Source organism: Podarcis tiliguerta, assembly GCF_965153285.1.
Source record: "Podarcis tiliguerta genome assembly, chromosome: 1".
NCBI lineage: Eukaryota > Metazoa > Chordata > Lepidosauria > Squamata > Lacertidae > Podarcis > Podarcis tiliguerta.
This window is the reverse complement of record NC_139534.1, coordinates 30,327,318-30,355,043: the sequence shown is the minus strand read 5'-3', so window position 1 is coordinate 30,355,043 and position 27,726 is coordinate 30,327,318. Positions and strand designations below refer to the sequence as shown.

Below are 27,726 nucleotides of genomic sequence, written 5' to 3'. Positions count from 1 at the left end.
AACAATCAGTAGCTGAACTGGGTTCCACACAGTCACAAAAACAAAACAAAAAGCTGCAAAAACAAAAATGCAAAATAAATAGCAAAGACAGATCTCAGAGTGGCACTCAGAATGGAAGTGTGGCACTCGAATTGGAAGCGTAACACTCAAAATGGAGCATGTTCGGCTTCCAAAAAAAGTTCGCAAACCGGAACACTTACTTCCAGGTTTTCAGAGTTTGGATTCCAAGTTGTTTGAGTACCAAGGCATTTGAGAACCAAGGTACCACTGTATTAGGTACGTAAGATGCAAGAAGGATGTTGCATAACATCATGCAAAATGTTATTAAAAGCACATGAATAATGGATTTTGTGTGTGTGTGTGTATAAATTTTAAAATAATGAACTTTGGCTGAAAGGCTTTCTGTTTGTAATATAATGTTTCATCTCCAACTTAAAATGAACATTGCCCAGCTTTAGGCTCCACTGAAGGGGACTTTTAAATTGTGCAACATGCTTTCTGCATTAGAAATTTCTTGGTTCCCTAAGCAGAGGCCATTAGATAACTCATACTGCAGAAACTTGCTTCAGTAAGCAAAATGGGGAAATTGCTGTTTTAACTCCTCTTGCCCCCCCCTCCCCATGAAGTTCTATGGCACAAATGTTATCAAACAGAGACACAGCTCGATGTATATATAGCAGGGTTTCAAAATCAATGATTCCAATGATAAGAGTTCCTGAGAAGGATTCAGAACTGTAGCCCGGGGAGCAAATGATTATGGCGTATGACACACAGATGTGCAACTCTCTTAAAAACTTTCAGGGCAGGCCTTATACCCCATCACATATTGCTGAACTTTGGCCTTCATATTGTCATGAAATGATTGCATTTTCCCCCTCCCCTGCCCATTCTGTTCAAATCCTAAAAGTGTTACACTGGAGTCAATGAGAATTCCAAAGCACATTAGGGAGAATTCAGATGTTCAGTTGGGGGGTTTTGTGCTTACATAACTGTTCTCAATTATACAGAACGATGGCCACAAACATGGACCACTTTGAAGGACGATTAGACGAAATAATGGAGATTAAGGATCTCAGTGGCTAGTAGCCACAATGACTCTCTTCTAACTGTCAGAGGCAATGCAACTGCATGCCAGTAGCTGGGAATCACAGGTCCTAGACTGAATAGTTCGTCTGGGAGACAGCCTTACAACTTTGCCTTTTTTAGTGAGATGTTTTATTTCCAGACCTCCCACTACACCCTATTGGGCCACCATCCAATTCCTACTTCCTCTACATAGATAATGTTCTCTGTGAAAATAAATCACCTTGAAAGTGTTACTACAGTGGTACCTCAGGTTAAGAACTTAATTCGTTCCGGAGGTCCATTCTTAACCCGAAACTGTTCTTAACCTGAGGTACCATTTTAGGTAATGGGGCCTTCCGCTGCCACCTCGCGATTTCTGTTCTCATCCTGAAGCAAAGTTCTTAACCCGAGGTACTATTTCTGGGTTAGCAGAGTCTGTAACCTGAAGCGTCTGTAACCTGAAGTGTCTGTATCCCGAGGTACCACTGTACTTCCTTGAGCAGGGTTGCCTACTGCCACTTAAGATGTCACTGTTATCTCAGAGACCAAGCCTGCCTTTCCTCCTCCCCTGACATGCCCAGTCTGTGCTATGGAACTTCCTCACTCCCTCAGCCTTGAAGGGGCCTCCTTGGCATTGACTGGTGCTGCCTCCTTCCCCTGAGCCTAGGAAAATGGTGCATGAGACTTCCAGTGGGTATTTCTTAGTGGAACGGCCTGGCTCTTTGATCAGGGGCAAGTGTAGGGGGGCTGTGGCCCCTTCCTCCCACTCTCTGTCCTCATTGGAGTCATCAGTATTGGCTGCTTAAGGGTTGCTCTGACACTCCTTCTAGATGGCCTTTACAGGTTGCCATAGCACGGCTGCTTTCTTGGGCAACACTTTGACAACATGCAACACCTCTGTTGAAAGCCTTGTTCTGGCTGCTATCCAGCTAGATTCAAGGTTTTACTTCTTGTTGTTTAGTCATTTAGTCGTGCCCGACTCTTCGTGACCCCATGGACCAGAGCACGCCAGGCACTCCTGTCTTCCACTGCCTCACCACAGTTTGGTCAAACTCATGTTGGTAGCTTCGAGAACACTGTCCAACCATCTCATCCTCTATCTTCCCCTTCTCCTTCTGCCCTCTATCTTCCCCAACATCAGGGTCTTTTCCAGGGAGTCTTCTCTTCTCATGAGGTGGCCAAAGTATTGGAACCTCAACTTCAGGATCTGTCCTTCCAGTGAGCACTCAGGGCTGATTTCCTTCCGAATGGATAGGTGTGATCTTCTTGCAGTCCATGGGACTCTCAAGAGTCGCCTCCAGCACCATAATTCAAAAGCATCAATTCTTCGGCGATCAGCCTTCTTTATGGTCCAGCTCTCACTTCCACACATTGCTACTGGGAAAACCATAGCTTTAACTATACGGACCTTTGTTGGCAAGGTGATATCTCTGCTTTTTAAGATGCTGTCTAGATATAAAGCCCTATATTGTTCTGGACCAGGATATCTGAGAAGCCACCCCTCCACCTCCATCCCACTCCATGCCCTTAGGATTAAGCTCTGATAATGGCATTATGTGGCTCAAGCACACAGTGTTAGCACTGCAGCACCAGTTTTCCAGATTCAGAAAGGAAGCAAGCCCCAAATTATGTTTTCTACATTTCTTGAAAACCTTCCTTTTCTCCAAAGCCCTCCCAATTTCATATATTTCATCTCTGCAGTTTTAAATTATGGTTAGCGTTTACGTTTTTGATACTGCTTTATGATCAGTTTTATATTTTATATAACTGTTAAGGCATTCTGTTCCTTAAATGCAGAGCGGTTTATAAATTCAGAACAAATGACAGAAATCTACTATTAAATGCAACGAGTGATGGACATTTTCCTCCTTATTTTATGCAGCCTTTCCAGAGCCTAATAGCCTTAGCTAAACCTAATAGCTTTAGCTAAACTTAATAGCTTAGGAGCAAAGCTGAGCAAATAATTCATGAGTAATTTGTTTAACAAATCTAGCCTCTTATTGTGCCATTAGAATATCTGCAAGCAGATTATGGTTCTCATTTTTTTAAAACAAAAACAAAACAACGCTCCATTCATATGGTTTTGCCTCCTAATTGGATGATCAGGCAGACATTCTTCCTGATATAGACATGTGTGTGTATGTTTAAAATTGGATTTCTAGGCACTGATGGCCTTCAGCAATGATACTGCATTTTGTAGATACATCTATTGAAAAACATTCTTTCATAAAGTAGAAGCAAAGGGGGTGTAAACATTTTTTTAAGCATAGTGCAAATGAGGATTCTTTTCCTTAGTAGTAACTAAGTTCAGATCCACACTATATATTTAAAGCATATGGCTCTGGGAACCAAAGTTTGTTTACTGGGAGCTCTGTGGGGGGAGCTATGTGTTTTGAATATATGGTGAATTTAAAGCTACAGAAATTTAAACCTTGGGAAGAATCCTATTCTGTACAATTTTCTTGTTTAGCCACTTTTCATGTGCAGAGTAAGCCCTCTTTCGTACAGTGGTACCTTGGTCTACAAACTTAATTCATTCCAGAAGTCTGTTCTTAAACCAAAACGTTCTTAAACCGCGGCACACTTTTCCTACTGAGGCCTCCCGCTGCCAGTGCCCTTCCACCGTTCGGCTTCCATTCGTCTTCCGAGGCAAAGTTCACTAGCTGGAACACCTACTTCTGGTTTTGTGGAGTTCGTTGTCTGAATAGTTTGTTAATAGTTCATAGACTGAGGTACCACTGTACTACATATGATTTCACTTTAAAAGCCTTCCATCTTTGTATACCTCTACTCAGTGGCGTAGCGTGGGGGGTGCAGGGGGGGCCGGGTGCACCAGGCGCAACATCTGGGGGGGGGGGCGCGCTTGCACTCGCAGCTCTCTGCCCCTACCTGGCTCACTCACTCTCTCTCACTGCAGTGCTGGCTGTGCGAATCCGATCCGAGCCGCCGGGTCGCCGCCCACTGTGGAGGGGAGGGTGCCAGGCATGCGGTGTGGTGCGGAGAGAGAGCGAGGGACTATCTGGGGGAGGGACAGTGCAGCGGGGGGGGCGCAAATTACTTGCCTTGCCCCTGGTGAGGGGGCGCAAATTACTTGCCTTGCCCCGGGTGCTGACAACCCACGCTACCCCACTGCCTCTACTGCATATGTTCATGGCCACATCTGCACAATACATTTAAGGCACTCTTATACCACTTTAATGGTCACGGCATCCCCCACCGAATCCTGGGAACTGTGATTTGTTAAGGGCGCTGAGAGTTTTATTCTTGTTGCTGATGACTGTTGATCTGATTTCATTCTGAAGTAAATTATGACCCATCACTCCCTATTGTTTTCTTAATATAGAAAGTGAAAGATGAAGAAAGCAATCTCTGTACTTCCCTGAGTCACAGTTATGGTTACAGTTTTGTTTTTTTGCCACTGTGTTCTCAAACATTAATAAACATCAAAATAAAAATAAAATAAATAAAAAATGTCCAGTAGCACCTTATAGACTAGGTTTGTTCTGGTATAAGCTTTTGTGTGCATGCACACTTCTTCAGAAACAGATATCTGAATAAACTTAGTTGGTCTATAAGGTGCTACTGGACATTTATTTATTTATTTTTATTTTGACTGCATCAGACCAACACAGCTACCTACCCAAATTAATAAACATGCTGGTTTTTTTTTAAAAAAGTGCATGCCTTCTGCACCCATTCCATTTACTTCCAGGCATTTTCAATAACACATTTTTCGGGAACATGCCTGCAGCAACATGCTATGCAATGTGTTGAAGGCATGTATAAAGCCATGGCTATTACCACTAAAACATTCAAACTAGTTAATCAATCAGTGTTGCCTTTTTATGACTGTGACTGACGTTTTCACCTGGAGATGCCACAAATGGAAATTTTGGACCTTTTTGCATGCAGTGCAGCTGCTCTGCTCCTAAGCTACAATCCCTTCATTGGGACCCAATACACGCTTTTTAAAAACTAATATTACTAAATAAATTTGGGTTCTACCCCTCAGCCAACATAAAAATACAAAATGAAAATACAGAATGCATAATGAAAACAAAAGCAGAACAAACCAATAACCCCCTTCCCACAGATACATTTCAAAGGCCATAGAATGCTAATCAGCTGAACGCCTGGTATCTAAAGATATCAGTGAAGGCACCTGGTGAGCATCCCTGGGGAGAGCATTCCACAAATGAGGAGCCACTGCAGAAAAGGTCTGTTCTCATGTTGCCATCCTCCAGACCTCTTGTGGAGGAGGCACATGAAGAAGGGTCTCAGAAGATGATCGCAGGGTCTGGGTTGGTTCATATGGAAAGAGGCAGTCCTTGGTGTATTGCGGCCATGAGCCATTTAAGGCTTTATAGGTCAAAAACAGCACTTTGAATTGTGGCCAGAAACCAATTGGCAGCCAGTGAAGTCAGGCCAGGATCGGTGTAATATGCTCAAACCGCCTCCTCCTGGTAAGCAACCTAGCTGCCAAATTCTGCACCAGCTGAAGCTTCCGTACCGTCTTCAGAGGCAGCCCTACATATAACGTGTTGCAGTAACCTAGAGGTTACCAGAGCATAGACAACAAAAATTAGGCTATTTCTGTTCAGACATTTGAAACACATTCCCCCGACTCAAACTACAGTGCCCAGAATTCTCTGTGGGGTAGAATGTGCTTCGAATGTGTTTTAAAAGGTATAGTGCGTACACAGCCCAAGAATCTTCGTTCCAGGGAATGTGTTAAAGGCCAAAGTTCTACCAAGAGTTGCACATAATTTGTTCCATGCCCTACGACCCACCCACCCAAATTCCCATAGTAAACACACTTACGGTTTGCAACTTTGGCTGAGAGTATCTGGTTCAGTTTCTCTGGAGACTCTACATTCTCCTCATCTGTTACGTATTCAAAGCTAATAATAAACATCATGGCAACTCCTTCTTGATTTTTCACTGGGATGATGTGGGTGTTGCAAATGAAGGTGGACCCTAGAAAGGAGAGAGAGAGAGAGGAACAATTTAAGCAAAGGTTTGTAAGTGAAATCGTTCCTCCCCAGTGATTTCTATGCCAGTAATTCTAGGAATATGTTAACTGTTTTGAGAAACGCGATCATTCGTTTGATTTAAGGACAGGCAAATGTTTTCTGACAATCGATCAACCATATCGTGATTTCAAGAAGCTCCCTTATTTATGTCACTGCCAGTGTGATCCTACACTTGCCAACTCTGAGGCAAGTCCTATTGTGTTTAAAGAGACTTATTTCCAAGCAGTGCTGGATGGTGGCCATTTGGACTGGTAGGGCGTCAGACAGGGAGCTCAAATTGGATGTAGAATGGGAGAAATGACAAGCAGAGCCAACTAATCCTACTTCTGTCCCCATCCTCCTCTCTGATGAATTTTACAAGGGGCAACATCGAGATTAAGAAGGGAGAAGCGAAGAGGCAATGCCACCTTTCGGGCTGGTTGTGGGGCAGGCAGGCAGGTGGGGATTGGCTCAGGGCAGACTGGGGATGGCAGACCACTGCCCCATCTGCTCAAACGCAGCAGCCTCCACTGTAAATGGGTGAAAGAGTTCAGCTCGCCTTTTTTTTTGCTGCTTTTTTGTTCCTCATAAATGCTTCAAACACGTGCACAGCATCATACTGGGAAGGTATTCAGTGTCAACAGCCACCTGCGATTTCCCCTATCAACAGAGAGGCTGAGGCTGAAAAAAGCCCCATTATTCTCTTAAATGTCAGCAGCTTGAAAGTCAAACTTTTGGCTGGGCTACAGAGAGGACACTTGCTTAAAATAGACAACTATTTGTATTTTAGCTGTCTTTGTGGTGGAATTCTGCACATTCTTCCAATTCTGAATCAGAAAAGTTTCGGCAGTTTTTTTGTTTTTTGTTTTTAGGGAGTGGGGAGAGTTTTTCAGTTGAAAAAACTTTACTTTGGCTTCCTGGATAAGCCAGGAACACTCTGTTCTGTGTCCATTCAGTATAAAAGACATCATTCAGACGTGGAAACGCCATTTTCAACGGAGCCCAGCAATAGAAGCTGCATTGAGGCAGCAACGGGTGTTGAAATTTTGCTTCCCTAACAATTTTGCGCCGGGGGCAACCATCCCTGTGGCCCCTCCCACACTATGCCACTGCCCTCGTGGCCCCTTCCATCTCTATGATTCTATGAGAGAGCTTGACACACATCAACAGTAAACATGAAGTCAAACAACAACAACAACCCAATTTCATATATTGCAAGCAGAAACAAAACAACTCGCCGAATATGTTAACAAATATATGCCTCTACTGTAACATATGCAGCAGCTCTCTGGACGTCTTCCATGGGGAATACACAGAGGCTGAAGAAGAAAAAGAGACATTCGGAACCATCACCGAGAATGGCGCACAGGCCGAGATGTAGCCTCGAGGCTATGTAACCTGAGTGTCAGAGAAAAGACGCAAGGGCGGGGGGGGGGGAGAGCTCTAGCACAAACAGACATGCTGCTATTCAGATTATCTTTAGAGCTGAGCAAATAAATAAATAAACTGACTAGCTCTTTTCTGACTGCTCACAGGGTGGTGGTGAAGCAAAGCTACCATCGAAAACCAGGGCATTCCAGGAAGGCTGGCCTGGTGGGAATCAGCACGAGAATCTTCTGGCAACCACACTTCCTGGAATGCCTTGCAGGGAAACAATGCCCTGTGCTGAATGACGTTGCTCTCAAGGTGTTCCAGGAAGCACAGAAAGCTATGGAGAGATCCCTGCACCTGTCTGAGCAGCACATGACTCTTTTATGTTTTTTTGAAAGAAGTGTTTAAACCACCAGAAAACCCTTGATCACCTCAAGGTCTTTCTACTAACATGTAAGCTTCTAACATATATAAAAATGTAATAAAAAATCTGCTCTCTGGGTAAGCAGGGTTGCACCCTGCTTTTTAACCACTTTCACTTATGCCACGCAGAAGTGGGAGAAATGGCAGATACGAAAATGTGGCCTAAGGGCTTGACATCTGCCACATACAGTGAAGTCACTGGAAACTGCTCTTGCTTGGTACCTTTTCTATGCGGCTCACCTCTTCTTTTTCAGTGACAGGCATAATCGAGCATTTGAAGAGGCTGGATGATGTTCCCTCAACTCCAAAACTTTTCTTTACGAGCTGTGTTTTTTACAAAGTCATTTGTCTGCTTCTGTAGCACTGGGTATCAACTCTGGTAGTAATGTGATTACAGTAATAAGTACCAAGAGGCACTTTGGCTACTAGTTTCACACAGATACATCTGCGAGAGAATTATATGGCCATAATGACAGGGGCCTGAAACTAATGCAGAAAATCTGGAATATATCAAGTGATCTACAGTCATTGATAGAGTTCCTTCAAACCAGCACCCATCTTGATGGCAGTGGACAGAAATGAGAAATTATTTCCATGGGAGAGCTATTCCAGATATACAGTGTGTTTGTGGTGTGTGTGTGTGTGTGTGTGTGCGCTCTCTCTCTCTCTCTCTCACACACACACATATGGTAAGTCCAATATATATAAGTGCTTTGGTGTTATTTATGAATGCATCTGCATATGTTAAGTGTGACTCTCATTTATGTATATGTTCAGTGTGCATGCATTAGGTGTTATAGCTTTACCGCCTGCCACGCAATCATCAAGTGTATAATGATACAGAATGCAATATGGCTAAAATCAGGGAAAACTAGCAGTCTGGCACCATGAGCCAGCAAAAGCCAAGGCAGCTGTCCTGTATTAAGTGGTTTGGGTGTGTGCAATTTATGGTATGTCTCTCTTTTTGCTCCCACCTACTATTGAAATGTGCGACAGGCCACTTTCCACCAGAGTAATATGGCTCTTTGCCCCCCCCCCCAAATGTCCTGATTTCCCCCTGCCTCCGTAACCCTAACATGGTCAACTGTAACCCCCACCTCCACTCAAGTTAATGTAATTTTTCCTACTGCACACTTTCGTCTAAGCACAGTGTGAACTGTGCCTAAAACCCAACAGGCTCTCCCTTTCAGAATTTGTAGCTGTGGCTTCAATCCATTTAATAAAACAGTTAAGCACTTGCCACAGTTTCCATGGGAACAAACAAGACGACTTTAGTAAATGGAAAATAAGCAATTTAAGCCTGTCCCATCTGGGCTAAAAATAGCAATGCTGCAGGCCGCATGCTGAAATCGAGACTGGTTAAGCAGAGTGTTGTTGGAGGAGAGGCTAGACGGAAGAACTGTTACATTTTTTTCAGTTAATTAACCAAAATACATATTGCCCTTTTTAGGTTTCAGAATTATATTTTCTGATTCACGGGGAAAGGCATTGTTATTATCGCATAGTCATTATCAAAGAGAAGAATCCTTTGGTATCTGTTTTGCAGCATGTCTCCAACTGTGTTGTGATGGGTAGATTTGTGGAAGCTGGCCTCTTGCACCAATGAGAAGGGTGGTTGTGGAGGAGATATGGACTATGCTGAGCCTTTGCCCAGCAGAGGAATAGGGAGCCCTTGGCCTCTGAGATGTAGTTGGATTCCAGCTCCTCATAAGCCTCAGCCAGCATGGCCAATTGTTCAGAGAGGATGGGAGTTGGAGACCAACAACATCTGGAAGGCCACAGGTATTCCCATCCCTGGTTTAGCAGACAAATGACGGTGGTTGTCTCTGCTTGCCCATTCAAAGCTCAGCACCTCACAGGCTAGCAAACAGGGCTGCCATAATGGAACACAGAGATGCCCCCTGGTTCTTTAAATTAGTTGCTGAATCTGGAGATCAGGCAACTACAGCTTCTCCTGCCCCTTCTCTGATAATGGAGTATGTGGAGGGGTGGAGCTGGGCTCCCAACACCAGTGTCACTGATGCTTACCCAAATGAGGCTGGGGTGGGACAGTGGTGAGGTGGGCACCTTGCTGCTGCACCAGCAAGACTGCTGCCACTCAAGTGCTTCCATAAGTACAGCCTCACCACAGCCTTGGTCCCATTCAGGTAAGCGGCAGTGGTGATGTGGGAGTCAGGAAGGTGACTCTGCCCAACCACATAGGATGCTACTGCTCTAGTACCGCCATCTACCCCCTCCCAGACTTGCTGTGTGGCAGTCCTGCTCTTTAAAGGAGGAAAAGAGGACATTTGACATTTCGCTATCAACTTTGAAAATTTCAACTCGCGAATTGTGCAGTCTTGGTTTTTGTTTGCTTGAAGGGCTTGTGGTTCGCAGTTTTATCCCCGATCTATGACCTTATCTATAATCAAACATTTTCCTTGCAAAACCTCTTAAGGTGATGTGATGTTGATACGATAGAAGGAAAGAACATTACCCTCCCATCTTTCTCCCCACTCCAACTGCATGCTATCTAGAATGACAGTGTCTCTTACAAAATGTAAACGAACTGTGAAAAAGGCTCTTTAAAAAAAGAGATGCTATAAGTTCTCTTCTCCATTTGTATGTTTGTTTTGTAACACAGGAAAATCTCTAATAAAAACTAATTTTTAAAAAAATATGGGAACGGAAAGGAATCATCCTTTGAAATTCACATTCTCTGAATTTTGCAATGCAGTTCTCCAGCCAAGTGATGTGGACAAAAAAATGAATATCCTGGGATATAGTGTGTATAAAAACACAAATAAGATTTAAAAATGCATTATATTAGGGAAGACAGCTTGTAGAGAAATGCAAATCTTAGGCAAAATTCCATTCATCTTGCTGATGAATTTTCATAAGGTCTTTTTTTAAAATAAAATAAAATTGCAACCCCCCCCCTTTGCCTTAAATAAGTCTGTATCTACAGCTTGACACACCCTGCATTTTAGTCTTCCTGCACTGTAATTCTGGTATTTATCTAACAGATTCATCTGAATGTGATCAAAGGAAAAAGGGAGAAGCTCTTTTACAGTGTAAGTTAAACATGAAGCACTGAGGTGCAACCCATGACCAACTTTCAATTTACAAGGCGAATTTCTACACCAGAATAAGCCAGATCCTCAGTCGCTACTGGTCAGTACAGCATACCATCATCTGCTGTACGATACCAAGATTTCAGGCCTATTGCCAAGACATAGTTTAGCCAGGACTGGTCACTTTCAAAAAGTGCTTTAAAATTCAATTGTAAAAGCCAAAGTGTGAATTCTCACGTCTGCGGAAATTTTTTACTGATGTATTTATTTAATGGTACTCTGAAATGGCACCCTGAACTCTGAATTATTAATAATCATATCCTGTCGCAACCACTGTTTGTTATTAAGAAGCGGAACTAGAAATGAACAACACAACATACTAAGTGTTGTGGTGGGAAGGAGGAGGGAACACAGTCCCTGCCAAATGGGCTTAAAGTATTTGCTAATAGTTTGCTTTACTATTGCTCTAGGAGGCAGGGTGCCAGTTCAACTCCACAGAGAGACACGTTAAGTGGAACAATTGAGGGAAACACTCTTTAACAGGATGAGTATGTGCAGCCTAAGGAACAAGCGTCAAATATTGAAAATAATGTTACTCAGCAACACTTCTGTGGGACTTTTCATTGTAGGGTCTGAAGACAACAAACAAATAACCATCTGTAAGATGTACTCTTTACACAAAGGATGATGGCCAGGCCACTTTACTTAGAACAATTTGGAACGTACTTGAATCATGAGGAAAAAACCCTTCCCCATTTCTCTTTCTTCAACAGCCTCAGGGCCTGGTCTACAGAACTCCTGAGCTTTGTTTGTGTAAAAGCTGGATGGGGTTTTCTCTAGACTCTAGTGAACGTGAACAAATATAACACGGACAGTATTCCCTTAATATTACATACCCTCCATCATTTCACTGATGAAAATAGAGACGTTTCATTCTATAATGATAATCTTACTATTTATACCCCACACATCTTACTGGGTTGCCCCAGCCACTCTGGGCAGTTTCTAACATATATAAAATCATAATTAAAATTAAAAGAAACTCAGGGGTTGGATAGCTCCATACCCTCCAACATTTCTCCAATGAAAATAGGGTCATCCTGTTCCATAATGATAATTTTACTATTTATACCCCACACATCTTCTTGGGTTGACCCAGCACTCTGGGTAGGTTCCAGCATATATAAAAACATAATAAAATATTAAACATTTAAAAAACTTCCCTATACAGAATTGCCTTCAGATGGATCGGGGGTCAGATAACTCCATACCCTCCACCATTTCTCCAGTGAAAATAGGGACAGCCTAAGGAAAGGTGGGACATTCTGGGATCAAATCATAAACCAGGATGACATCTCTAAATCGGGGAAGTCCCTAGAAAATAGGGACACTTGGAGGGTCTGATATTACACCCCACACATGATATTCTATAGAGAAAACCTTTTTCCTGCTGTGTCATGCTATTATAGCCCCAAACCAACTTAATTCTGCAGAACAGATGTATGAAAGAACCTTAGAAGTTTAAATAATAAAAATTAGAATGCACCAAATTTTAAAAGCCCACTGTGCTTCCCCATTTAGGCCTAGACATTCCTCCTTGTCTGCCATCTCCTACTGATAAACCTACAATAAAAAACTACAAACAGGATATTATTGACAGTCTAATGCATGAACATTGCAACTCATTTCTACTACACTAGATTATGAAAATCCTTCAGATCATTGTGCTTGGCTTTCCAGTCCTCCCTAGTATTGAACATGGTCCCCAATTTGGTATCATCATCAGATTTCATTATCTCACTCTCATTTTTACCATCAAGGCTGTTGATTAATATTGATTGGAGTGGTTCCCAAGACTGAGCTTTGCAAAAACTCCACTAACAACTTTATCGCTCACAACTTTCTTTCTATCTTCGAGCGAACTGCTATGTTTTCTTTTCAGGAGAGCTCCCTGTCTACCCATTAAACTTTCTTCATTAAGACACCTCCAACTTTGTAATTTCCCAGTTGGCACCATATCGAATCCATTATTAAAATACCAAGTAATAGGGGTTATTTTCTGAGGGGTGTGTGTGGAGTATTCAATTTGTTTTCAATTCAGTCCAGCTTTACCTCTGAAATCTCAAGAAGTCATGGCTTGTGAAATCAGCCAATGAATTCCAGAACTAGGAATAATGGTTCTGAGCATGTGCAAAACTATCAGGTTTTGTGGCCAGCTTGCCAGGTGGGAAATAAATACTTCACACAGTGCAAAGTTAAACGATGGAGCTCACCACCACAATATAAAGTGTTGGCTGCCCAACTGGATGGTTTTAGAGCGGAACAGACAAATCAGTCCAAAGGCTCATCCAGCCCACCAGGATGTTCTCACAGTAGCCAACAAGATGAAGGAAAATCAAGGAGGATGAGACTATCAATGACTACACTATGGAAAGTGGCATTGTGCTCTTGCTTGTGAGCTTTTCGTGGACATCTGGACTAAACAGGCCTTTGGTCTTCTCTCGCAGCATCCTTCTGTTCTTCTAACAGTTGGCTTAGCTGTCTGGTGGTGAGGCAGGCTCCCTCCCACCCCAGTTGACCCTCTTTGCAATACCAAGGGCAGCTTTTGTGTCGTTGTTTGCCTGAGTGTGCTCCTAAAAATATGCAATCTTAGCTTTTGCTTAACATTTCTTTTGAGCACTCTCAGATGTTATGCAGGAAACCTGAAGTAGTCCAGCTGTTCTCATTTTAAACCATTTAGCAAATAGGTTCAATGCATGCATAGCCTTTTTAAAATTGAGATTGTGTTAGGTTCAACTAGGAAGAAAAATGCTAATGTGAACCCGACCACAGCAATATCCATGAATGGGATTCCTTCTATTAGAGGAGGGCTGGGAATCTGATTGGGGTGGGGGCTGTATTCCCTTGTAAGGAACCTTGTGGGGGGTTGCATGCCAGGAGGGGGGGGGCGAGAGGCAAAAACAGCCAATCAATGGGCGTGACCCTTACTCTTGTACAATGGGCTACATGCCAGCAAAAGCCAGAGGTTTTTAACAATGCATGCAAACACACCTGTCCTTCTAGACAAAAAAGGGGCAAGGACATGTTTCTGAAAGACAAAAGCAGTTGAGCATGATGGACATGATGCAATAATGGTGAAGGGTGTGGCTTGGACAAGGGGTGTGGGCTAGTGAGAGTGATGGGGGTTGGCTAGAGATGTCTGGATGGCTGCAATTGGTTCTGGGTCTGAGGTTCCCAACTCCTGCATTAGATCTGAGGAAACCACACACCTCCAACCATTTAATTTGTTAAAAGAATTCTGCATGAAATTCTGGTGAAATGAAGCCCAGTGTTTTTGCAATGTTTTCTTAAAACCCTTTTAAAAACCTACAGTTCCTCAAAATTTTCAAGGCTAATGAGTAGGAATATGCATACCAATGCACAATCACCTCCATTCAGGAACACGAACATGAAAGAAAGCAATTAGTGCAAAGACTGATTAGGCCTATCTGTAGCTGCTGTTTGTTCTTTCTGATTTTGATAGACAGTTTACCCCTGTAAGGCAATTATCCACGCAACTCTTAAACCAGAGTACAAGAAGTTAAGTAATGAGATTAAATATGGTTTGAAATAAGTACACCAGCTTAGCAAATTCGCGGATCAGTTTTCATGCTTTCTAAAATATCTTTAACTTTTAAGCTTTATGCACGAAACACATGTTTAGAATTCATCTCTCAGATCCAGTCGTAACCAAGCATGTTTTTATCCAATGCACTTATTATAGTGGGATAGGCAGGTTAAGCTCTTCTAAGGATCTCAAAGCATGTTATCATAAGCTGCATGTCCCCTATTTACCAGGTACAAACAATGGTACCTCGGGGGTAAGGAGAATGAGAGAGGAGGCAAACACAACAGGGCTGACTTACCACAGCTTGACATAAGCAAAGTTAAACATTAATTTCTAAATAGAGAGATCCCCATAAGACCATGTGCAGTAAGCAAAATAAGCTTTGTATTGTAAGACCATTAAGTCCAGATGGTGATGGTGGTAAGGGATAAGACTATTACACTTAAAGTCTCAAGATCACCTAACTTGGGGGCCACAAACATGGTACCCAAGGGTGCACCTGTGCCTGCAGAGGCCTTCCTTTGAACCTGAAGGGTCTCCTCCCATGCCACGCCCTCTTGAAATTAGGTTCAAAAGAAGCCTTTTGTTGTAGTCAATAGAATAGGTTGCAAGGCGCACTTGGTTGTCCTGCCTACAAATGTTTCCCTGCTTTGCAAATGTGTCCATGGGCCTAAAAATGTTGGCAATCACTGGCCTAACTGCACAACTGGCAGTGGTGCCACTGGGGCAGGACTTGAGGCGGAGAGAGTCAAGTGCCCCACACTCAAGAGAATACGGAGGAGAGTCCCCAAGGGGACATTAGTATCTAAAGAGTATCTTAAAATCTTAAAATCACCAATTTGCACCACTCAAATAGTGATTCCCGTTATGAAATTTTGTGAGAGTAGCTGTTCCATATCTTCATGAAAGCACAGAACTTCACTGTAAACAATAATGGCACTGAAAAATGGGAAAATAAATTGTATAAGAAGAGGAGGATGCAGAGAGAAATTTTGGGGGAAATTCTCATGGTTAGGGTACAGTGTTTTTGATGTGCTTATCCAAGTTTTGAGGTGGTCAACACAGATATTATCAATGCTGTTTTTCTAGAAAAAGAAGTGCCGGAACTCACCACGAATGCCCCCCTTGTTCTCTTATAATGGCAATGGTCCCCACTTCAGAGGGGCCAGAACTGAGTTCCGGTGAGTTCACTGAAAAAAAGCCCTGTGTATCATTTATACAAATCCTCTGCATTCTGCATGCCTTCCCAGGTGCCTGCCCTTCATTCAAGTTGCCCCTCATAATGGGCAGCCAGGGAGGCTGCAGAGTGCTGGGAAAATGTTTACCAGAAAGGAAAGGTAAGCTCAAAACAGGCACCAACCAAAACGCGAAAGGAACTCTCAAGTGCCCTGAGAATGAGGCAGAAAAATGGAAGCCCTTTTTATTGAGAAAGCAGGGTGGGGTGGAACTCCTGAGAAACTGGAGACGCATTTTTGCACAGGTACTCATCATACCCCGATCACTACCCAAATGGATTCAGCCTTAATTCAATCCAGAGCTCCTGGGACCTCTCTGCTGATTATTCACCACATGCACCAACAAGGGGATATCTGTTTTTGATGTCCTCTTATCCATCTTCATGGGATTGAAATGCCTTCCCTAGCATGGTGACAAGGGGGAATGTCACAAGCGCCCCTATTAAACTGACTGCAGACAGATATCCAAGATCTCTTTAAAGATTCATTGCTAGGGAGCAACTAAAAATAGCTTGCAGGTTGAAATGTATTATATCTGCCTTTATATCCTGGTGGTGCAGTACTTAAAGGGGGAGGAGAGGTGAAGGTGGTGGGGGTGGCAAGAAAAGAAAGAGCGACAAATGTATATTTGATGTGGCTGGATATTTATTAGGGAACTTAGCTTACAATGATTAAATAGGACCTCTTCGCCTTGACATCTCCCCTTCTCCTCCCAAACTCTGCAACAAATGAGCATTCTGCCTATCACCCAAGGTGTGGCTGATATTCATTTGATTTATTCCAGGGCTCCCAGGGTATTTCCCTGGTGCATTTGAAAGCAGAGGTAGGAACCCATTGGGAAAAGAAAATTAACTCTCCTGGAGGATGTGTGTGTGTGGGGGGGGAGCATACTATGTAATCAGTAGTTTGGAAATGGTCTGAAGACCTTTGCTTGGTTTTATTCTCATGGTGTTTCAGACTGCTTGGACATCTTCAATCACCCCTACCATATCTCACTACGACCCCATCTGCACTACACATTTAAAGCTGTATCGTACCACTTTAAATAGTCCGAGGAATCCTGTAGTTTGTTTAGGGTTTCTAGAGTCATAAGGAATAGAGGCGGGTTTAGGGCAGTGTGACTGGTTCTGCTGCACTGGGTGCCAAGCCTAGGGGGCGTTGAAGGGCATCTCAACTATGACATAGTGAAGTGAGCAGAACGGAATACAAGAGGTGGGCGGGGGCTGCGCCAAATTGTGGCTTTGCAAAGGGCGCTGCTGAAATTTGAAAGACCAAAGTCTGCCCATTGTTAGAAGCACTGGCGGAGGAACAGGAGTGCGGAGGGAGAGGACCACCCCCAGCACCACTATTCTGGTAGGGTGCCATAGCAGCGCAACCCCGTAAACACACGCCGTGCACCCCCCGAATGCCAGGTGCCACGCCCCCACAGGCGGCCTGTCACGCCCTGCAGAATGTGCGCCATGCCCCTGTGGGCGGCATGCCACACCCTCGTGGGCGGCGTACCACGCTCCCAGGATGTGTGCCTCACACCCCCACAGCTTTGCCACTGGTTAGAAGACCCTTACTCCCCTTACAGATCTACAATTTTCAGAGTTCCCTGTGAAGAGGGGTTGAATGTTACACCACTCTGTAAATTGTAGCTCTGTGAATTGAATAGAGGTCTCCTAATGTCTCTCAGCAGCCATAACAAACTAGAGCCAGTGTGGTGTAGTGGTTAAGAGCAGTAGATTCCTAATCTAGGGAACCGGGTTCGCGTCTCCGCTCCTCCACATGCAGCTGCTGGGTGACCTTGGGCCAGTCACACTTCTTTGAAGTCTCTCAGCCTCATTCACCTCACAGAGTGTTTGTTGTGGGGGAGGAAGGGAAAGGAGAATGTTAGCCGCTTTGAGACTCCTTAAGGGGAGTGATAAAGCAGGATATCAAATCTAAACTCTTCTTCTTCTTCTACAGTTCCCAGGATTCTTTGGAGGAAGCCATGACTGTTTAAAGTGATATCATAGTGCTTTAAATGCATAATAGTGCAGATGGAGCAATATCCACCCAGACACAACGACTGCTTAGCTCAGGAAAATAATTTAGCAATAATTTCTAGGGATTATATGTAACACTTTAGAGCAGGAATGGGAAACCTTTACAGGCTATGGGGCATATACCATTAATCTCCACAGGGCTACCGCCAAGTAAGTAGGTACATGATTTCTCCATAAGTGTAACAAAGCTGAAAATGCCAAGACTGGACAGTTTTTCAGTTCTCTGCCATTTCATGAGCTGCAATACATACGCTGGCTGGAAATATTTAAAATGGTACAAGAGAAGCAAAGAATCACACAGAAAATGAGAAAAGGAATCAAGAGACGAAAGGAATGACTGCATATGTGTGATCCTTTTCTGCCAGAATTATGTCAATATATTTGTGAAGAGAGAGCAAGAGTGAGAGCTGAGAGAGAAAAGTAGAATTGCAACTTGTCTCAGAAGACAAAACAGGTATGGATAAATGGAATAAATTAATGCATGTCTATGAATGGGCACCACAGTTCAAGAAGGACACTGACAATCTGGAACGTGTCCAGAGGAGGGCAACCAAAATGGTCAAAGGCCTGGAAACGATGCCTTATGAGGAACGGCTAAGGGAGCTGGGCATGTTTAGCCTGGAGAAGAGGAGGTTATGGGGTGATATGATAGCCATGTTCCAATATATAAAAGGATGTCACATAGAGGAGGGAGAAAGGTTGTTTTCTGCTGCTCCAGAGAAGCGGACACGGAGCAATGGATCCAAACTACAAGAAAGAAGATTCCACCTAAACATTAGGAGGAACTTCCCGACAGTAAGAGCTGTGCGACAGTGGAATTTGCTGCCAAGGAGTGTGGTGGAGTCTCCTTCTTTGGAGGTCTTTAAGCAGAGGCTTGACAACCATATGTCAGGAGTGCTCTGATGGTGTTTCCTGCTTGGCAGGGGGTTGGATTCGATGGCCCTTGTGGTCTCTTCAAACTATGATTCTATGATTCTATGATTCTATGATTCTGTGAATGCACATTTGCCAGTTGTTTAGCTCCTAATAGAGGGGACTATATGGCGAAATTACCAAAACAAAAGTTTGCCCCAAGCTGGTTTTAGTTGACCGCATGGTGATCTTAGGGGAAATGCTTTAAGCCCGTGCCTACTTTCCTGGGAGTAAGCCCCACTGAACTTTATGGAATGCTTTTTTCTGGGGCAGGTGGATAGGATTGTGCTGTAAGCAGCCTTCCCCGACCAACCACCCTCCAAATATTTTGGACTGGAACCCCCACTAGCCCAGCCAGCATAGGCAATGGTCAAAAATGCTGTGATTTGTAGACCAAGCACCTGGAGGGCACTAAGGCTGGGAAAGGCTGCTGTAAATGATATTTTCCACTGGGGCATGAAGTCGATGGATGTTCTTGCTCCAGGAGGGTCAGTTGTCTCCCCCTTTGCTTAACTTGAAGAGCAATCCATCACCACTTGAAGATGCCTCACCAAGCCTTTAATGTGTCTGTTGTGTAGCTTTCTTTTCTACCATTTAGTGCTGGCTCCTGCATGGCTGTAGTTTAATTTTAAAGGTTTTGTTTCTCCCTTGCTCTTTATTCTGCTTATTTGTTTTATATCTATCTATAGATATATAAGGCAACTGATGCAGGTAGCGCTGTGGTCTAAACCACTGAGCCTCTTGGGCTTGCTGATCGGAAGGTCGGAGGTTTGAATTCCTGCAACGGAGTGAGCTCCTGTTGCTCAGTCCCTGCTCCTGCCAACCTAGCAGTTTGAAAACACACTAGTGTAAGTAGATAAATAGGTACCACTGCAGTGGGAAGGTAAATGGCATTTCCGTGCACTCTGCTTTCCATCACAGCGTCCTGTGATGGAAGTGGTTTAGTCATGCTGGCCACAAGACCTGGAAAACTGTCTGCGGACAAATGCCGGCTCCTAGGCCTATAGAGCGAGATGAGCACGCAACCCCAGAGTCAGCTTTGACTGGACGTAACCGTCCAGGGGTTCTTTACCTTTTTACTTATATAAGGTGACTGACATGGTGATTGTTTTATGACCATTATGTAAGCTACTTGGGGCACCTCCATTCTGGAGGAGGGAAACATAAAAACATACAAATAAACATCATCATCATCATCATCATCATCATCATTATTATTAAGCTACCTGGTACACAGGCCATCTGGGACTTTTTGCATGCAAAAGATGTGCTCTGTCACTCTATAACTTTCTAAATCAATCAATCAATAACATTATACTCAATCCCAGTTTTGGGTCAAGAGTCCAAGGAATAGCACAAGAGAGTTACTTCTAAACTGTCAACTTTTGTCAGAACCAGAGACGGCTGGTTGAGGGGAAGAGAATGTAAGTCAGAGAGTTCAGTTAAACATAGGTGGCTTCTGATCTGGCCATTCATACAGATTATGTCAGATGCTGTCAGGATTATGGGCTGGAGGCAAATGCACGATTGCAGCTGTTCTAAATTAAAGTGGGGTTTTGTTTGGGGGTGGGGAGGCAGAAGATGGGTAAAATGGTCACGTAGTAAAAGCCCAGCCACAGTTCAGAGAAACATTTCTTTGAAAAATCTCTTTTTTGATAGAAGAAGAAGAAGACGAAGAAGAAGAAACATGTTTCTCATTAGCAAACCTTCCTGGTTCCTAAATGTGCACATTCTGCTTTCTTGCATATGAAGTGTGCAAAAAAAAATTTAAAATAAAAATTATCCTACTTGATTGCTTGGAGGTCTGTGAAAATGCACTATACACCGTTCTACTAGATGTGAAGCAGCCAAGCAGAGCTCCAGCTAATTGAACAAAAGGCTAAATCTATTTTGACTCGAAAGATCTCTTCAAGCTTTGATATATGAAAGGGGAACAAACGAGTTATTTTTCAGTATGTATTACATCGACCCTTTCTTTCTGGCAGTAGATCAGTGCCTCCAACAATTGCACACCAGGCAGAAATCCAACAGGTATGTCCTAGAATAGCAGTGATGATGGGAAGTTGCCTATTGAGTTCAATGGGGCTTATTCCCAGGAAAGTCTGCCTTACTGTAATTGCAGTGAGGATGGAGAACCAGAGAGGTCTCCCAGGTGTTGTTGCACTCCAACTTCCATCAACTCCGACTTTTGGCCATGCTGGCTGATGGGAACACGAGTCCACCAATATCTGGGGTGCCACAGGTTTGCTACCCCAGCACCAGAGTATGTGCCCAACACTCATGCTCTGCTCCAGGAATGTTAAACTTGTCACCTTCCAGATGTTGTTGGGCTCAAATTCCTGTCAGCCCAAGCTAGCATGCTCAGTGGTCAGAGATGATGGTGATTTATTAAGTTTATATACCGCCCTATACCCAGAGGTCTCATGGCGGTTCACAGAAAAGATCACAACATATAAAATTAGAATAAAAACAACAACCCTATACACACATACCCTGGCAGAAAAGAGCTGCATTTTAAAAGGGTATAGATTATGGGAGTTGGAGCCCTGCAACATCGGGAGGACCACAGCATGACCATGAAACAGAACCTAGGATGGGAGTGTACGGTTAAGAACAGCCTTGGTTGTTAGTGGCTGTGGCAAGCTACCAGAAGCAGAAAATTAGCCTTAGCCCTCATCACCTCATGGCTTTCCTTTACCATCAGTGATTTTGATCTTACTATTTTTTACTTACTGCTGCTCATGTTAAATATGCATTGTGTTTTATAGTTGCACCTAAGCTGGGTAGATAATATATTATTATCTTCTTGTATTCTGCAGGGATTGAATCATGAATATTGCCTCTGGCTCTTTATTGTGACAGCAGTAAATATGAATTGTATTTATATGACCATTGTATTGTATTGTATTGTGTTGTATTGTATTGTATTGTATTGTATTGTATTGTATTGTATTGTAATTACATTATGGATGGCGGCTAATGGATTGAAGTTGAATCCTGACAAGACAGAAGTACTGTTTTTGGGGGATAGGGGGCTGGCTGGTGTGGAGGACTCCCTGATCCTTAATAGGGTAACTGTGCCCCTGAAGGACCAGGTGCGCAGCCTGGGAGTCATTTTGGACTCACAGCTGTCCATAGAGGCGCAGGTCATTTCTGTATCCAGGGCAGCTGTCTACCAACTCCACCTGGTACGCAGGCTGAGACCCTACCTGCCCGCGGACTGTCTCGCCAGAGTGGTGCATGCTCTAGTTATCTCCCGCTTGGACTACTGCAATGCGCTCTACGTGGGGCTACCTTTGAAGGTGACTTGGAAACTACAACTAATCCAGAATGCGGCAGCTAGACTGGTGACTGGGGGCAGCCGCCGAGACCACATAACACCGGTCTTGAAAGACCTACATTGGCTCCCAGTACGTTTCCGAGCACAATTCAAAGTGTTGGTGTTGACCTTTAAAGCCCTAAATGGCCTTGGCCCAGTATACCTGAAGGAGCGTCTCCACCCCCATCGTTCTGCCCAGACGCTGAGGTCCAGCGCCGAGGGCCTTCTGGCGGTTCCCTCATTGCGAGAAGCAAAGCTACAGGGAACCAGGCAGAGGGCCTTCTCGGTAGTGGCGCCCACCCTATGGAATGCCCTCCCATCAGATGTCAAAGCGATAAATAACTAACTGACATTCAGAAGACATCTTAAGGCAGCCCTGTTTAGGGAAGTTTTTAATGTGTGATATTTTAGTGTATTTTTGGTTTCTATGGAAGCTGCCCAGAGTGGCTGGGGAAACCCAGCCAGATGGGTGGGGTACAAATAATAATAATAATAATAATAATAATAATAATAATAATAATAATGTGTTTATTTATTATGTAAACCGCCCTGTGGCCTATTGATAAAGAGTGGCGTATTAATTTATAAATAAATAAATAATCCGCCATTCATTCCTGGAGGGGAAAGCAAAGTGTTAAAGCTGAAGGCAATGTTGCAGTAGGGGCCAAACTTGCTTGCAGTGGTGGGCAATTAAATGGATGTGGCTGCACAGCAATTGATGGAAGAGAGGAATTTCTGATCTAACCAGTAGGTGGCAGTGGAGTCAGGCTACTCGGTCAGCACTGTGGATGACAGGTCCTGCTTTGCCAGTGCTAATCAAGGTACTTCCTTGACTCCATCCGTACCTCCCAATAGCACACCAGAGATGGGGAACCTGTGGCCCTCCATGTTATTGGACGACAACTCCGACCACCTGTGACCACAGTCCATGCTGGCTGGGGCTGAGGGGAGCTGGAGTTCAACAGTATTTGGAGAGTCACAGGTTCCCTATCTCCACAGTAAGGAAGTCTTTCCTTCTTGATTGTCCCAAAACGGCAGCCAGAGGTTTGCTAGGGGAACTACTGGTCATCTTTTTGATGATGGTGTTGGAAGCAGTTTGAGTTGGTCCCAGTCTTGCTGAATCAACCGTTAAGAGCCGCTGAAGGGATAGTCAACCTCAGCCATTAATTAAGGAGCAGGAAATACCCAGTGGAAAATATAACAGACAAATGAAGGGTTGAAGTCTCACATAATGTGGATGTACAGAAGCTGTTTGCAAATGTGTCCGGATTTCTGTAAGCAGCCGATCATGGCTTTCTCTCTCCCCCCCCCTCCCTTCATAGCTTTCCCTCCCATTCATTGTTCAACAATAACTTTGGGAGGGAAAGAGGAAGAAAGAGGGAGACTTGCTAATTAGGAAAGGTCTTGGCGGTTGCAATTAATCTCTTTGTAATTACATAGAATTAAAAATGGTTTTCAAAAATTGAATCATTTCCCTGAGATTATATCTGGCTCTCTTTTCAAAAATAGCGAAAATAATCAGGCTAATTGAGGGTGCAATCCCATATTGGATAGAAGCCTATATATAGGAACATAGGAAGCCTGCTTTATACTGAATCCGAACCTGGGTCCATCCAGCACAGGATTTGTCTCCATGGACTGTTTCAGACAAATTTCACCCCAAGCCTCTGATGGGGTCTTCAGCATGCAAAGAAGATGGCCATCTATCAAGGATGCTTTAGCTGAGATTCCGGCATTGCAAGGGGTTGGACTAGATGCCCCCAAAGGTCCCTTCCAACTCCACAATTCTTTGTTCTGCCACTGAGCTTATGGCCCTTCTTCTTTTGTGGAAGCTCTGCAACACCGGAGGTATGATCAATATGCCACTGGTGTGACAGATCTGCTGGTGGAAATGTCCAGGGAACACTAAGAAAACATCAGTTCTGCTGGTGAAGATACACCAGTGGAATGTCTAAAAAGGTGGGCGTGGAAAGGTGTGGCAGAGGGGAGGAGCACACCTGCGCTACACAACCACACCTCTGTTGACAGTGCAGCTTTACATCAGCCCTGGGCCTGGAGCAGATAATCTACCTCCTATGAAATTCAATGAGGATATACCATATTTTTTGCTCTATAAGACTCATTTTTTCCCTCCTAAAAAGTAAGGGGAAAGTGTGCGCGTCTTATGGAGCGAATGCAGGCTGCGCAGCTATCCCAGAAGCCAGAACAGCAACAGGGATTGCTGCTTTCACTGCACAGCGATCCCTCTTACTGTTCTGGCTTCTGAGATTCAGAATTTTCCCACCCTTGTTTTCCTCCTCCAAAAACTAGGTGCGTCTTGTGGTCTGGTGCGTCTTATAGAGCGAAAAATACGGAATATGTATATTAGCAATAGCTTCCTGTAGATTGAGAACCACCCCACCTGCATCATTATGAGAAAGCTGGCGATTAGGGTTGGGAGAGCAATATGGTTCCATTCACATTTCAGGACAAATTGACTTAATCCTCCCTTCTGGACACAACACATGAATGAAAACAGAGCCTTCTTTTGAAATCTGCACTTCTCCAAAAGTCTCAGTGCAGTTCTCCAGCCATGGTGAGAGGAGACTGAGGCTTGAGCATCCTGTCACACCTTCACCATACATTTAAGACAAACGGCTCCCCCCAAAGAAGCATGGGAACTGCAGTTTACACAGCACTGATCTACATTCCCCACCACCCTTAACAAACTACAGGTCCCAGGTTTATCCAGGGAAAACGATGAGCTTTAAATGTATAGTTCACATGCGGCCACACAGCCTACACTCTCACAAACTGGAAGAGAAGATGGTGCTGCCTTGACTCCCACTGCCCTGGAGGATTTAAAGTTATATTTGCTTCCTTTGGGTAGTGATCTGCTAGAAATATAAAGGGTGCTCATCTTCTTATTCCACAACTGCTACTGCCCTTATTAGGAGCCAGACAATTCCAGGCAGGCAACTGGAAGTAGAGGGAATGCAGGACAGTTTAACAATACATCTTTATATAGCTGCCTTTTCTGGCCTGCAGCTCTTACCCAGGCTAAACATACCCAAGTCTTCCAACCCTTTTCCAGGCCCCTTACTCATCTTTGCCAACCTCCCCCGTCCGTGTTCAGAACCACATCCACACTACACATTTAGAAGCGCTGTCATACCACTTTGAAGGTCATGGCTTCGCCCAAAGAATTCTGGGAGCTGTAGTTTGTTAAAGGAGCTAAGAGTTTTTTGGAGACCCCCACTAGCCCCCTGACAGAGCTATAGTTCTGTGTGATTCCTCTGGGAAGGTATCAACATTTGGCCCTGCCCAGCCATTGGCAGTTAGCTGCTCAGGGATGCAAACTTGCAAAAGAGCAAAACATCTCCCGCTATTTACTTGCCTGGAAAACGAAGTTACTCTGCTTCATGGTTCCTAGTCAAAACATATAAAGGTTTCTTTCTTGAAACAGGCTGCATGCCTTTCCATTTAAGACTGTGATTCTAACTGGATCAGTGCATTTGATCAGCTAGTAAAATTTTGGAAAACTTGCTTGAATGTTTGCATGATGAATTGATTTCATTAGTTTTACCATTATTTAAGCCCCGGAATATTTTTTTTCTGTTCCCCTCTTGCTTTAATTCAAGTCTCTTATCTTTCTAGTCATCACAACATGCCCCTCCCCCGCGCCACCGCTGCCCTTCCATCCCCTGTAAGGACATCGGTGGAATGACATCGGCAAGAGGCATTGAATTGGAATCTATTTTGTTATTTTTGAAAGTTTTTGAAAGTCTGTTTCTCAGAGGGATTACGGCTAACCTTCACAGAAAGAATTCCTGAAGGTGGAATCCTTGCCAAAGATGATATCCTGGCTTCCCCATGCAAAGCCATCTGTCAGTCTGGCTTTCTGCCCTCCTCCTATCCTTGTTCACTGCCAGCCACTTGCAAGTGAAAAAAGAGCCAGAGATTAGCAGTCGAGAACATGCTCTGCATGCACAAGGAGCCCGGCAATCCCCAGGGAGGGCTGGGCAAGACTCCTGTGTGGGAACCATCAGGAGGGGCTGCCAGTCCATGCAGACTAGGGACCACCAACCGTTTGGGGCTCAGAGACCCCTTTAAAAATCGAAAGGAAACCTGTCACAGACATCACAAAGCACCCATTTCATAGAAGAAGCATGCAATGCTCAGACCTCCCTCTACCAAACAATAGGCAAAACACCTCTGCACACAACCAAATGAACCAAATCTCCCCATCAGACAGCCCTGCAAATATCCAGAACTATCAGTTATAGGGTGGGTGCTGAGTGGGGTGTCCAAGTCACTGTGGTTCTTACGTTGGGGAACACCTTGTTGGGGACGTCTACCCTAGTGGTAGAGGCAAGGCTGGCCCAAGACATTTTGGCACCTGATGTGAACCACAAAATGGCACCAGGGAAGAAGGGGTGAGTGAAGATCTACAACAGGGCCAAGGGAGAAATGAAGATCTACACCAGGATCTGCTGCCTCTGTGGATGTGCCACCTGAAACAGTTGCCTCACCTTGCCTCATGATTGGGCCTCCCCTGCATAGACAATATCAAGCTAGATGGACCGTGTATAAGTCTTGTTTATTTGGGTTAAGTTTTGATGGGTATTGTGTAATGCGTTACAACATTTTTATTGTGTAATGTACATTAGAATGCAGTTGATTTGGGAAGGTTTCTCTCTGGTCAAGTGAAAGTTGGCTTAACTGTCATGTGGGGCCTTCGCTGTGAGTCAGAATTCTATACAAGAGAAGGTATAGAGACTTCCACAGAGTCGTCAGTTGTTGGGGCTTCGTTGGGTTGGAGAGAATACAAGGGTGATTTGGCTAAGTGGTTTTAAATGGGTAATTTAATGTGTCCAGGGCGGCTGTCTACCAGCTCCACCTGTTACGCAGGCTAAGACCCTACCTGCCCGCAGACTGTCTTGCCAGAGTGGTGCATGCTCTAGTTATCTCCCACTTGGATTACTGCAATGCGCTCTACGTGGGGCTACCTTTGAAGGTGACCCGGAAACTGCAATTAATCCAGAATGCGGCAGCTAGACTGGTGACTAGGAGTGGCCGCTGGGACCATATAACACCGGTCTTGAGAGATCTGCATTGACTCCCAGTACTTGAGGGACTATCACCACCTGCCGCCTGAAATTGTGCATGCCGCCTTGCGTCGCAGTCATCCTGAAACTGGATGACCCCAGCCCAAAGGTTTGGAGGGCAAGTGTCCTGCTCACCTTACACAGGGAGGGGCTGACAGGGACACCGACAGATGCAGTGCTGACAAGAGGGCAGAGGCTGGAGCTGGGTCAGCTACTGAATTTCAGTTTAGAGGTGGATTTGGGTGTGGATGTGGTCAACCACCTCAGGAGAAATCTGTTGCTGTTTGGTTGCATCTTGTGTGGAAAATGCAAAACAAAACAAAACAAAACGTCCCTATAGGATGAGGAAACAATCTGGCTCGTTCCTTCCAACTGTAGAACCCTTCTCCTTCAAAGCAAGGTAGGCCTTTAGGAACATTATACATCCATTTCAAACATTTTCCTATGAAAAGCCCCTTCTAATCTACTGCTAACTTGACTTAGTCTTAGCACACGCTGCCACAACAGCATGCCAAAACTCTTTAAATCCTGTGCTTTGCTGGATTTATTGTGGCAAGATAATGTTACTTTAATGAGGCATTTCATGATTTACTTTCCATTTCGGCATAGTTT

At 44.2% G+C, this 27,726-nt stretch overlaps 1 protein-coding gene across 12 annotated transcripts in view; it reads right to left on the bottom strand.

Moving 5' to 3' along the window:
• KCNH7 (potassium voltage-gated channel subfamily H member 7) overlaps positions 1-27,726 on the bottom strand; it is a 254,288-nt gene that overhangs the window by 93,807 nt on the left and 132,755 nt on the right. For all 12 annotated transcript variants that reach the window (XM_083406100.1, XM_083406105.1, XM_083406104.1 and 9 more), the window contains exon 3: positions 5,887-6,042. In XM_083406100.1, coding sequence (XP_083262226.1) covers positions 5,887-6,042 — 156 coding nt within the window. The remainder of the gene's footprint in view (positions 1-5,886; positions 6,043-27,726) is intronic.